This window comes from Rhea americana, unplaced genomic scaffold (assembly GCF_003343005.1).
Source record: "Rhea americana isolate MKP2758 unplaced genomic scaffold, rheAme1 scaffold_128, whole genome shotgun sequence".
Lineage (NCBI taxonomy): Eukaryota > Metazoa > Chordata > Aves > Rheiformes > Rheidae > Rhea > Rhea americana.
Window position 1 is genome coordinate 184,991 of NW_028185350.1, and position 13,901 is coordinate 198,891.

Here is a 13,901-nt window from a genome sequence, read left to right on the forward strand (position 1 = left end):
CGCGGCGGAGCTGTCCCGGGTGCTGAACGCGGCTGGCGGCGCCGCCCCGAGCCCGAGCCCGAGCCCGGCGGCTCCGCGGTCCCGCTCGGAGCGCGGCCCGGGGCTGCAGGAGCCCCCCAAGCGCTGCGGGGACGATCCGCCCTGGGTGCCCGCCCGAGTGAAGCCCTGGGGTGTCCCACTCGCGGGCGGCTCCCGTCCCTCAGGGAGAGTCTGATCCGGACCCGTCTCCCAGTCCACACACAAGGACCTGGACAGTCCCCTCTGGGTGAGCATGAACTGCAGAAGGGAATTGTTGCAGGGATCAGATGAGATGAATCCTGCTTGCCCTGCCTGTAATGTGGCTCTCTGCTTGGTTTGCAGTTAGTGTCTAGAACAGGAGGGAGCCTTTTTTCTTTTGCTGGCAAGGCAGAGGAAAATACACCTTTGTACACCCACATCTGGAGCATCTGGTTCGGGGTCAGGCATAAATGAGTATCGTCACGTCCAGCTCTGGGTCCCACTTAGCATTTCCCTGCCTCAGATCTTTGCTCACTGAGCGCACTGACTCCACAGCCCAGGTGCAGACATTTTCTTCCAACGCTTTCAAGTTATGACTGTCAGGAGGAAATTCTGGCAGCCAACTTGACAATTATCTGCTGAGTCCCCAAGGAGCTGATCCGCCTCTCACTGAAATGGAGGGGAAGTGTCTCCTTCCTTCCAGTGGGAGCAGAGGCTCTCTGGAGCTGGAGACTCACAGGAGATTGCAGGAGGCAGTTTCAGGGGCTTGGGTCTCGACTGCTTTAAATGCCAATTTGCTCTGTTTAAAACATCTTCCTCTTCTCTGTCCCCAACTGTCCCCAACTTCTATCTGGCCAGGATAGAAGGCAAAATGGGACCTACAAGGATGGTCACTGGAGAGCTGTGGGGAGGCTTGTTTTAGGGCAGTATAAAAGAGCGCTCTTCCTTAGATGTGCTACCTGTACATCATAGCTGGCTATGCCTTTTCAGTTAAAAAAAGATCTCAGACAAGGAAATCTTATTTTGAAGAGTTGGAGGKTTTTTTGCATCAGCAATTTTTTACTCTAATTTCTTTCAGCATATTTTATCCAAAATATTTTGTTAAAGATGACATAAACTCGATCATATACTCTAGTCTTAAAACRTGCATGTGTTAGCAAACAAACTCCCTGCATAGAGTTGTCTCTTCTGCATAGGCATGGATCTTTGGGGATATTTCTCTGTACACATATCTGCATTGGGAGCAGTGTTGAATTCCCTCATGAGCAAGGGAGTGTGACGAGTCCCTGTGCCCTCTGAATTCTGTTTACTCTCTCTGTCAGCGCTGTGGTTATGAGTGTGTACTGTAGAGGCCATCTTAGGCAGAGGGGTTTTGGCTGAATCCTCGCCTGCTGGTAAGTGTTGTGTAGCTGCTGGTGGTCCTCACTGACCCTTCAGAACGTTTTGGCCTCGTCAGATTCTTTTCCTCTGCTTCACTCACGTATTTTGTGTTTTGCATTTCAGTAGTGAATCTGTACAAAGGCTTAGGAAATCTGCCAGTTTGCCTAAATCAGTGCCTGAAAACAACTATATATAGTAACTGATAAGTCACATGAGCTCAGCTTGCATAGATTAGCATTTACCTTTCCCGAGTAACGAGGATATTGTCTGATACTTGTTGATACCATCAATTTTTACTGAAGAAACACAGCCCCTAAAGCAAGGAACCAGTTTTGAGAAAAGGCTACAAACGTAGTAGTTGCTTTAGTCATGCTGTTTTGATTGTATCTGTGGATTAAATCAAATCTATATACATGATCTGACCACTCATACATATCCACAAATGAACATACTATATCCTTAAGAGAGGAGGATCTGTAAGCCAGTTCCAAACGAACTCTGTTGTGGGCCGTGCRCGCTCCCTGAACCAACATACTCCATGTTGCTGTCACCTCCCCAAATGGCACCATACACAGCAGCTGTAACTCAGAGCTGCCTATATGGCAACACGCAAGTGCTTGGAATCTGGATGTGGGAACTGGGAACGCGTAACATAGAAGTAGGTCTGTTAAACCCATATGTTAGCAGTATGTTGGTTCTATGCACAGAGCTTGGAAGCCTGCAAGTGCTGTGTGTATATATAAAAAACTGGATGTATTTATGCTAATAAATTCTCTCTCTGAAGCCCCGGTTTTACATGACAATCCAGAAATGCTTAACAAGACCTTGCAACATACTTCTAGGGTAGGCTTTTCTTAATCCCATTTTGCAGACTCTCTGGCTTATGTCTTCAGGCACGCTGAAAACACGCAGCTCTTCTTTACCATGAGAGCTATGAAAGCTTGGTGTTTTCAGAGCTAGACCCACCCTTTATCCCCAAGTGCCATCAAAATTAACAAATCCTTGAAAAATACAGTGGCACCCTTCAGCCAAGGGCTGTGATCCCACTGGAGCGCAGGGACTTTATGGCCCTCGTGTCTTAACTTGGCAACCTGCCCCACTGCTGTCTCTCCCTGTGGCAACAGTCAGGTACTGGGGAGCAAGGTCTTGCAGGGGGCAAAATCCTCTCCGCTGCATGCAAGTCTCTGTTTTCAATATGGGAGCTGTAGCTGCTTCAGCTGAAAGTAGTGTCATCAGCATAGGATGTCCCACAAGGGAAGGAGAAAAGCATCAGGAACCGATGAGCATCTGGGCCCATTTCTACTCCTCATTTTCATGCACTCATAACTTTGATACAGTGCCTTGCATCAAGCACTGAATGGGGATGTGTTCAGGGATCTTGGCAGTGTGAGGACTATGTGGCTGAGACTGTCTCCGTGGAATAGCGTCTCCGTCACTGGCAGCACCTTCAGCAAAAATTAGAAAGCAGAAAAGTCTTCTTCCCCTCCCCCTGCCTGTCCTGCTCAAATTAGAGTMAAAACCCTCTGTGGGACCAGAAACAGGTCCCAGGAGGCCCACAGACAACTTTGCTGCTGATGTTGATACTATGACAACAAGTGATAATGCAAAACCCTAAGAAAAGCAAGAACAGAAACTCAGGGGAACAAATTGTCTTTGCCTTCTGCTCTGCACAGTCACTGAGGATGCCCGTGCAAAGAGGGAGCAAGAGATCTGCTTTGAGTCCTCATCCTAGATTAAACGGTGCCGTACGGCAATGGGAAATTGCACCTCTCAGTTTTCCTGCACCCTTCATCACTGAAGACAGTAGTGGTGCACAGGAGACAGGGAAAATTCTCTTGCCTTTTCCAGCCCTGTCAGCGGAGTGCTTTGCACAGGGCCCTGGCAGGAGGCTGCACTGCTGCTCTGCCTCGGAGAGGAAGGAAAGAGCCAAGGAACATGCAAGGAACAGACCAGGGAACCGAGACGTATGCCATGAGAAGTCTGATGTTTTCATGAGGTTTTTAAATAGTGATATGAGTCACTCTTTATGAAAGTCTGTGACAATAAGGTTTATTGCTATTTAGTGTCCTAATTGGGCTATTTCTCTCCCAGGCTTGTTAAGAGCAGGAAAATTTAACACTGTGCTAGAAGGATTTGGGGGAGTCAGCAGCAAAGGAGTAGAAGAGAACGTGAGCTTCTGCCATGGGTCTGGAGCTTAATTCCTGGAATAACTCTGGGTTGAGATCTCTGTGGCTGACTTTATTGATGCCGACTGGCTGCTTGGGAGCTATTATAGCTCAAGCCAACCTGCTGCGATTTTGAATTCTCTTTTTCTTTCTTTCTTTTTTTTTTTAATGAAAACACAATTCCTCTCTCGTGCTGTGATTGGATTTCAAGGACATACATCAAGTTGCATTTTCTCATTTATTTCCTGTCTACCTATTTTGTCATTTAGGACAAAATGTTGTTGTATTAACATGGACCTTATTTGTCAAATCGCAGTTGCTGGTATAATTCCAATCCTCTCGGCAGACTGATCCAATGAAATTTATGTTTTACAGATGGACCCAGGCCTAATAAGAACATCAGTTTTAGACGGGGTTAGTGGCAGAATTGACTGTTTTATCTAAACTCTGTTTCAATGGCACACCACAGGCGCCAAGAAAATATTGTGCAAAACAGTAAAAAAGAAACAGCAATCATGTTACTGAAATATGCTCGGCCTTGAACCGCAAATTAAAACAAAACCCTGCTTTTGTCATCGGAAAAGGAGAATTTTGTCAACATAGTTGTCTTGGCAACGTTAAAATTTATTGCCTGCAATCCACTTAGATAGGTGTGGTGCATATCAGATGGGGCAAGAGAGCTGGGAGGAGGGGGGAAGGACGTCATTAAATTAYGGCAAAGTTTCTGCGCGGTTCTGCCCGCTCTACCGATCGGATGCGAAGGTGGCAGGCGCTGCTGCCCCGTAAATAGGCGCGCGGAGGAATGCTGCCCCGATGACGCGCAGCCAGCTGTTTGCACCTGCAGGACGAGGCTTGGCTCAGCCGCTTCGTGCCCTGAAGAGGGATGAGTCAGACGCGCGCGAACCCGTGCTGCAGGAGGTGCACAAAGGTGCGGCGGCCACCGGGCCTGCGGGCTGCACCCCTCGGACCCGCTGAAGTCTGGGGGCTTCAGCTCGGCTCTACYGGAACGAGCAAACATGTATTGGTTTTCTTTCCAGAAAACAAAGCCCTGATTAGAGGCAAATGTACTCTCTCAGGGAATGAACATAGATTTATTTATATCAGAAAGCAAGCATCTGTTTTATTAACTGTTCTACTGCCGGTGACGGCCCCAGATACGTTTTCACTGAGAGCATCYGTACGCTGCTGAACTGCGTGGGAAGAGCTGGTCTTTAGGGCTGAGAACCGGGCGCTTCGTTCCTCCAGCGGGCACGCGTCCCTCCACCCTCCCCGAGCCGGCTGCAGGGTAAAGCTCCTGCCCGGCTGGCTCCAGGCACTGCGACAAGCCCGGGCTCCTCGCCGCGGTCGGTGGCAGCTCCATCCCCCCCTTTGCATGYAGGGGCTCTGGAAACCCGGCGGGATCTAGGGATTTCCGTCCCCTCGTCTTCCCCCTTGCGTGTCGCGTGGCCAGCAGGGCCGGGGGGCCCGTGGGTGTCGGGCTGCGCGGGGTCCCTGGCTCTCCCCGCGGACGGGCGGAGCGGCGGGCCCGCTGAGCGGAGCGCGGGCGGTTTGCCACGGGGAAGGCTGCAGAGCGGGTTCCCACGCCCAGCAGTGCCGCGAGGTGGAGAAGCGGCCCCTTGCTAAGGAGGAAGGAATGAGCTAAAACGCAGGGGGAAAAACGCGAGCGATCTCACTAAAAGGCGGTCTGGGCACTGCCAYGAGGGCCCAGCGCAGGGATACAAAGGACATCTTTTATTAATTCCCCCCAGGATGTAAATTCCCTTTAGAAAGGGGTGAAGCAAATGAACTGGCCCAGGTGAAACGGCCACTTCCCTTCCTCTTGTACYGTGGATGGGGAAGGAAGGGAGAAGCGAGACACACGGTTTGCCACCTGGCTGTGAAAGAAAAATCGCTTTCTTGCAGGTGGACTTYGGTGGATTGGTCGTAGGTGGATAATTGGGGATTGCCGGGGAAAAAAATTATATATATATTTTTCAAGATTAAAAGGCCTCGTACCATAGATACATCGTGGCATTGGTTAGAGCTAGAAGGGAGTTAAGTGCCGAACCGTTGGCATGCGTGCAGCTGAATGCCAGTGAATCACTTTAATGCTCCATTTTCGGATGCACAAACACGCAGGTTTACAGTAACTGTGCATATGTTGCATCCCATTGCTCCTCATCACATTCACTGACGCTCCATGGGTTGCAAAAATTAAACAGGCATAAATCCATCAGCCCTGGGGTTCTCTGTTGAACAATATAAATCCCATGAAAACTAATTAAATAAGACAATGGTGTCCATTTAAAGCTGGCACATAAAAATGTAAGCCATTACCATAGCAAAGATCTGCGAGAGACAAGGCTCAAAATCGATTTCCAAGGGCGAGGGCAAATTGAGTGCCCCCTTGGAAGGGCTGGTGCCTGGTATGCGCCGGCTTACTGCAGCCTCCAGTTCAYGGCTGGGATAGTTAAGAGATTGTGTTAAGCTCAGAAGATTTATTTCTCCTCTGCTTTGCTTTTGAAATCAAATCATCCAATTAACATATGTGCTGGAGTTTGTTGCTCRAAATGCTATTTGGTGACTCTAAAAGCTTTCCTTTATCAGTTTTTCGTAAGGACTCGTTGTTTCTTAAGCAAACGCCTTCAAAGCTGTCGTGTGCCTGCGCCTTCCYGGCGGCTGCAGGGCTCCTGCTCTGCTGCTCTCCCCGGCGCTGATTAAGGCCGATGGAAAAAAGTGGTGTCAGCATGGATCGGTGTCTAGATCAGTTAATGCTTTTGTCTGAGGCACTAGGAAATGTTGGCAGCCCAGCAGGATTTGTCCCTCTTTTGTAAGGTGGGTTGATGTTCACCTCCGTTCGGCAGTTTGCAGAGGGAGGCAGAGGGAGGCAGAGTCTGACTGCCCCGTCCACGGCCACCTCCGTAACCCTTACGACCTCCGCGGCCCGGGAGCCCCCCCAGCTGCTGCCCGCAGGTCAGTTCTGGTGGCAGCACGCAGCTCCCGAGCCGAAGGCGACGCGGGGAGCGTGTGCGGGCTTTGCACCCCACGGCACGGCGCGGCACGGCACGGCGCGGCGCGGCGCGGCGGCCTCGCTCCCTGCCGCGCTGGCTGCGTGCGCCCGGCGAGCGGCCGGGACCGGAGGAGGTGGCTTTGCCGGGCGAGCCGCTGCTGCCGCGATAGCCGAGTGGCCGCGCGTGCCCCCTGCGCTGCGTCCCCGCCGCGCACGGCCCCGCTGCGCGCTCTGTGAAGCAGSAGGCGCCCGCCGGCCGGCCGAGCCCGGGTTTGCCGTGGCGTCAGCCGCGTCTCAGCCGCCTTTCGAGGGCGAGACGAGGAGTGTTGCACTCACCCGTGGTCAAACCCCGCTCACCGCGCAGCTCGCGCTGAGCTTCAGGAGCAAGACGTGACGCCTCCAGCAGCTGTGAATGTACTACCTGGCAAACACACCGCTGCTCTTGGCCACATAAATCAGACGGTTAATGATCCTTTTAAAGAGAACTGAACTCAGCCGAGCCGAGCACAGCCCAGCGATCCGCGCTGCAGCCAGACGGTGCGTCTCGCTGTTGTTTGCACGGAGTGAAATGTTTCAGATTCCATCTGAAATGTGCCTCTCTAGATGAGAGTAAATCTGCGGCTGCCCTGGGGCACCTCCACAGTGCGCTGTGCGGGCAACCCCGACGTGCAGGTGTCTGTGGGTATCCTGGGAGGTCCTCCCTGTGCTCCTCGGGATCTCCAGTAGTCCTCATCTTCCGCCTGCCCCTCACGTCTTCGCTCAGATTTCCCCTCACGTGCCTATGTGCTGCTTTGCCAGCTCTTGGCATCACAAACCCTTTTAACAAAACTTTTACAAAATCCCGTGATCAAGCAGACAGATGGGCTTTTCTGCCTTGAGTCTAGCAGGGAGCTAAAGGGCATCGCAGAGTTTGTAAGAGGTTGTGTAGCTGGAAAATGCTTGCCCAGATCTTCTCCTAAAAGAGCAGCAGAGTCCAGGGTTCAGAGACAGCTTGTTCTTGGGTGGTGGGAGTGAATTACCCTCTTGCCTGTGTGGGACATGCTGATGCTAATCCTGACCTTGAAGAAATTCCTGGATGGACAGTTAGGTATCTCTTATAATCTAATTTTCTCTTTTCTCTGTACTCGTAAGTAATGAGTGGATTTCAACGGTTTTCTGGGTAGCAAACGCAGTGCATCCAGTAATGCTATGATTTGCTGAGATTTTGCCAAGAGCAGAGATTTTGCTGGAGCAATCTGTGCTGGCAGGGATCTCTGGAAATGTTTGTTAGCCTTTGCTCTGCTGGGAGATCGACGTTTCCTCACCCTACCTGATTCTCCCTGCAAAAATGCCTTGGTGACTTGACATATGCTGACCTCTAATAGGTTCATGTATGTCTAGGAAAACATTACAACGTCTGTGTGTTGACAATCAAACTTCCAGCTTGGTCACTTTTCCCCTCGCTCTCATTCCCCAGGTGCTGAGTAGGTGGCACGCTCTCCTGTCTTTTACCTCCTGTTACCATGCTGTGACATCTGCTGCCCCATTAGAAAGAAGCTGACTTGACGCGAAGAGCATTTCAGGAGCGCAGGGGCTCTGCTTGGTGCTCCTGCACAGCTGGGGTAAACCAGAAGCTGTTGCGCTGAAGCCTATGAAGCCGTTCCCCCATAGAAAGTGGGGAAAGGGGGAGTGAGGAGCAATGCCGAAGCGGAGCCGAGGGGACTCACAGAGCTGGGGGTGTCGAGGACAGGCTGAGATCGCTGCAGAGGTTATTCCTCCCAGCTATCTGAGACCTGGCTATCTGGGGGCAGCAGGACCTTACTGCAGCAAGTGCTGGGACCTCGTGGAGCTCAGCTGGAATGAGTCTCCATATAGAGAGGGGAGGATCGACTACGTATATATAACTTTATAAGCTTTCTGGAGAAACAAACAAAAATTGATATTGTGGAAGAAGAACGAGGAACTCTAAATATTTCATGGTGTTTTGGCCAGTCAGTAAGAACATGGCTGCAGAATGTTTTTCTCAGGCAAACCTTGCTGGGGAAGGAGAGCAGCCTGGGGTAATGCAGCCRGTCTTGGGCACAGGGGTCCCATCCAGAACCTCAGTGTCCCTCTACTCCCATGGAAGCACTGCAGTAAGTGTTTGAGTGTCCAAGGCTGCTTTAGGAGGAACCTAGCAGGGTAGAGACAGGGCTGCTGGGGGGCCTTCTGGGAGGGCTAGCATCACTGACTTCATGCAGGCTTTGTAGGTCTGTGAGTCAGTGTTGTAAGGCTTTGACATGATGACTTGGAGGGAGCTGGGGTACATGGGAAAGTCACAGTTCRGGGCTGAAAGGAGACATCCTCACCAGCCTGTGAGTCTGGCTCAGAGGGTCTACTGCAGACCCTCAGGATCCAGCTCGCCGCCTGGGTGGACCTTGGCCCTTGAGTCCTGCAGGCCCCACTGTGCTTAATTCCTCTCCCCCGATGCTAAGTGGAGCCCTTGAGATCTGGGCTTTTCTGTACTTGTCACCCCACCTTGGCAGAGGCTCTGTGTGCAAGGCTCTGCATGTTAGTCTGGCCGTGGTGAGGGGGTTTGTGCTTCGCTGTCCCGAAGAATGGCCCTGGCCCCGCTGCAGCAAGCATCTTGCAAACGCGCAGTTTGCTGACTGCAAGGAGTTCATGAACGCCACGAAGCCGATGACTAATCTTGAGCAAATAACAGGGTTCTCCCCTTGACAGTAAGGCTGACAGCCCCACACTCGCATGGTAGTTAAACTGATTTCAAAGCCTTGTTTATACTTACAGCGTCAGCTAATATATTTGAAATGAATGCCGCATGAATCAGTGGTTTGCCCAGACGGCAGGGTTACGGTGACTTCATTTGCACAAGGAACCGGTGACCGGGTCAGGTTAAAGTTATCTTATCTTTAGCTGGAGTAACAGAAGGAGATGGGGGACACTGGGGCCCAGGCTCTGCTCATGGCTGTGCTGGCAGGCTGCCTTCTCCTTCAAGAGCCAGAGCGTGAAAAGAAAGAGCCCATGCAAGGAAAGAGAAGCTGATCCCATCTTTCAGCACTGCTGCTAAAGAGCCCAAGGCTCTCGGCCGTAAAAGAGAGGGAAAATTTGTCCTGCTTGTGCTGCTGAATCAATCACTTCCACCAATACTGGTGAAAGCAGTCTCTGGCTGGGGAACCCCAGGGTAAATTAGCCCTCAGATAAACTCCTGCCATCCATGGCTCTGGTCAATGCTGGAGGGGGGTCTCCCACCTCCCTTCACAGACAGCTCCACTGGAGCAATGCACTGATCCTGCCCTGACCCAAAGCACCCCAGAGAGGCTGGCAGAAACCCAGGGGGCATAACACAAAATCTGGCAGAACAGGACTTGCTGCTTTCCAGCTTGAGGAAGAGCTGGCCGGAGCGCCCACGGTGCTCCCAATGCTGCTATCTCCTGCAGCGCTCCAGCCCCCTGCCCACGGCAGAGGGGACAGCCACAACCCTCACCTCCTGCGGGGCAGGGAATGGAAGGGAAGGGGGGAGCAGCAGTGCCCAGACGGGGCGGTTGCAGCAGAAAAACAATTTGTTCCTCTGCGTGCTGCTACTGCTCTACAGGGCTTCTCTACAGAGAAGAGCAATAGGGGTTAAATCCTTCATCTCGGGTTGTAAGTAAGTCTTAAATTCTGTTATTGCTTTGTTCTCTGCCCTCTTGTAAAGAGCCTCTGTGGGGTTGGCAACCCTTGTCACATGAGGATTAAAATGCCCAAGTGAGTTAATGCTGGGTCCAGCGTCACAAACCTCTCTGCCCCTCAGGTCCCAGCCTTTCCCCCCGTCCTGCTCCCATGAGGGCTGTCTCCTGCCTGCCTGCCTGCTTGCGCCCACCTCATGGAGACCGGAAGGTGCTCCTGGCTCTGCTCCTCGTTTCAGGGCTCCCATAGCTAGAAGGGAGGGGGGAGGCACTGCCCTGTGTGCACCTTGCAGAGTTTCCTGCCCCTCCAACAAGTCTGCAGCTCAGTGCCGCTGTGCTCCTCAGCCAGCTCCCCGGCTTCTCCATGGGTGTGTGGGAGAAGGGTGCTCAGTATGAGGCATCTCAAGGTGCAAACACTGCCCTGAGCCTGCTGGCTTCAGGGRACAGGACATTGTTTCCCTTTGCCTCGTCAATACCTCCTATCCACAGCCCTTGCGAAGCGCAGAGCTGGTCACGTTAGATAACTGATCCTGCCTTCAGTTATTTCTCTGAAAGTCAGATTTAAAAAAGAAAAAGTTTCAGCTTGCTGTTAAATGCCAGGGTGTGGTCCCAGAGAGAAATGTTTTCCAAAGCATTTAAGAAATGGGAGGGGAATGCAGAGTAGATTTAGGACCTGAAGTTACCGAACGCAAGTGCAGGCATGTAAGAGCCAGAGTCCCATCAGAAGTCAATGAGATATGTTTCCCTAAGCCACTTGAGTGCTGTAGAAAGTTATGCCTGGATGCATCAGGTCTTTTGGGAGCTGGATAAACTCACTGCATGTTCTGTCCTAGATGATATTGCATCAGTTAAAACAGTTTGTTTGGGAACTGCCTTAAGAATTGGCTRTCAGGGTTTGGCATAGGGGTATTCAGTTTTGCCTCCTGTATCTTCACGCCAGAGCCTTCCCGGCTGAAATAAAGGAAGAAGAGGAACTGAGCAGGCTGAGGTTATGATCCCTTTAGCCAGGCTTAAAAGCACGGCATTGCAAGTAATTTGATGTAACTCAGGTAAGGAGGTCTGACTGTCCTCTTCTATCATCTTGTTTTGCTTGTGGGTGCCACTCTTTCTCCTGACCCACTGAAAGGACTCTGTGTGAAGGTGACTGTGAAACAGATTTCATCCTGGACAGGGATGTAAGGCCCCTACCTATCACCTCCATCCATCTCTGCCAGAGAGGCAAGTTTTTGAAGATACTCTGATGAACATGGTGAGATAAGATCCTCAGATGGCAGAAATCATTGCAGAGCTCCATGCAGCTCCACCAATTGGTGCAASTTGCTCATGTGTTTTCTGCTTGTGACCAAATGGCAAAGGAGAGGGTCAGAGCAAGGCTGTCCAGCAGCCCCTTCCCAGGGCTTCCCTGCTCTGCAATGCTTTAGCTTCTCYTGATGAACAGATGGCAGAGATTTTTGCAGGGAAAGCAGAGGAAATAGTGCTCAGAGCAATCCGAGGCTGCAGCCTCTCTTTGAAATGCAGCCTGGGGGWTGACATCTGTGTGGACTGGGTGATGTATGTGAGTGACTATGGCATGTAGRCCCCAGCATCAAGCCTATACTTACATATACTCAGTGTCACTTCTTTCTTTTCCTTTTTTTTTGTTTGTTTGTTTTCTTTTTTTGTTTTTTTCCTCCTTCTCAGATAAAGAAACTCATGGTCCATTTGCAGCTTGAGAAGTAGTCTGCAGGGATGTCCATGATGCGAGCAGACTGCCTCCACCTCTCTGCCCTGCTCAGAATCAGAGCTTGACTTGAAGCAGTCATGTTGTCCCCTCCAGCTTCTGCTCAGCCGAGTGATGCCCAGACCTGTACGGGCTGCTTCTAGGCTTGCTTCCCTCTAGCGACACGCTCTCACTTTCCGTGGGCTATCTGCATTGGAAGAGAGAGGCGGGAGTGAGTATGCAGCAAAACACCGGCCTGGACCCAAACGCCAGAGGAGTTTTGYAGTGAGGCAAGTTTCTCCCTTCCCTGGCCCAGCCCATCCTCACGTTGATAAGCTTCTCAGTTGATGAGCTCTGGGCACTGAGTTTCTCTGTGCTCAGCAGGTCTCAAGGTCCTGGCCTGCAGACTCGAAGACTGAGGGCTGCCATGGAAGAGAATGTGTTCAGTGTGCAGCAGATACAGCCCAACGTCATCTCGGTGAGGCTGTTCAAGCGCAAGGTTGGGGGTCTCGGCTTCCTTGTGAAGGAACGTGTCAACAAGCCACCTGTCATCATCTCAGACCTGATCCGGGGAGGGGCTGCAGAGCAGAGTGGTCTCATCCAGGCTGGGGACATCATTTTAGCTGTCAATGGCAGACCCCTGGTGGACATGAGCTATGAGACTGCGCTGGAGATACTGAGAAGCATTGCCTCTGAGACTTACGTGGTCCTCATTCTGCGGGGCCCCGAGGGTTTCACCACTCATCTGGAGACCACTTTTGCTGGTGACGGGACACCAAAAACCATCCGTGTAACCAGGCCCTTGTGCCCGACTCCGAAGGCCGTCGACTTGTCCAACCCAAGCCTGCATAGCAAAGAGCAGCCACTGTCAGGAGSTGACCACACCATGGGCTCCCTGTGGGCTAGAGAGATCAGGCGGGAAGCAGAGCCGTTAGTCCATGTTAACGGCATTGTTACCGACGTGAAGGGGCAGGACACCGGGAAAGGGAAGGGCAGTGCTTGTGGTCACCTTTGCCTCAATGGTGGTGTGGAAGATAATGAACTGCTCAAAGAAATCGAGCCTGTCTTGGATCTCCTGAAGAGCAGTAGCAAGGACAGCAATGGAGATGCACCCTTCAAAGCAGAGACAAGAGATATAGAAGTCCAGGTGGACTGGTAAGTCCCTAAATACTTTTTTTTTGCTTGTGGTGAAATGTGCTGGTTATGGCTATCCAAAGAGGCTAGTAGATACCCGTCCAGAAACTGCTGMCATCTCAGTTATGGTAGAGGAAGGGATGCAAAAAAGGGGGGGAATTGTTCATGGAAAAACAGGAGAAAGGTGTAAGCATGGCAAGTTAAAGAAACAGCAAGAGTGGCGTGTCCTGGGTCCTAACAGTTTGATACGGTAGCTCACAGGCTGGACTCAGATTTGTTTCTGTTCTATGGTCCTGGGCATATTTGCTGTAACCTTTAGGCAAAAATCTCATGACTCTGTTTCCCCATTTACCAAGTAAGATTCATGGTATTGGCTGTCCTTGATACTCTGCTTGGGAGCTCTCCAGTTAAAATCTGCTGTCCAAATAGTAAAAGGAATGTCAGATCGACCCCAAAGAAATGGGTTTTGAAATCTTCTGTGTTATTTTGCAATCGGGCTCCAGGTTTTGGGAGGGAAAAAGAGAAGCCCAATCTGGCTCCAAATGAAGCCACGGGGAGTTCTACAAAAGGGCAGCTGGACCTGCCTCGGCCGCTCTGGTTTTCTGTGGTTATGGAAGGAGGAGGAACGATTCCGTCCAGGGAGCTCAGAAATAACAACCCCTGGATGGAAAGCAATGGCAGAGCTGCATGCTCTTCCCTTCTGCTGTTTCTAGATTGACTTAATTATTTCAATATGTGTGCGCGTGTGTGTGCGCGCGCACCCCACCCTTGTTACACATGGATGCCTGCCCCATGGCCTTCTGAAGAAGGTGAAGTCATGCTGAYGAAAGTGAGAGGTTCAATTTTATATCGGTTCCTGCAAGGGGCTGTGAATGTGAGGTTGCCTTTCTGAT

General features: G+C 51.4%; 1 protein-coding gene across 3 annotated transcripts in view; it reads left to right on the forward strand.

Moving 5' to 3' along the window:
• Nucleotides 1–13,901, forward strand: part of NOS1 (nitric oxide synthase 1) — a 72,680-nt gene that overhangs the window by 8,479 nt on the left and 50,300 nt on the right. For all 3 annotated transcript variants that reach the window (XM_085326126.1, XM_085326128.1, XM_085326127.1), the window contains exon 2: nt 11,856–13,029. In XM_085326126.1, coding sequence (XP_085182252.1) covers nt 12,302–13,029 — 728 coding nt within the window. In that variant the 5' untranslated portion in view covers nt 11,856–12,301. The remainder of the gene's footprint in view (nt 1–11,855; nt 13,030–13,901) is intronic.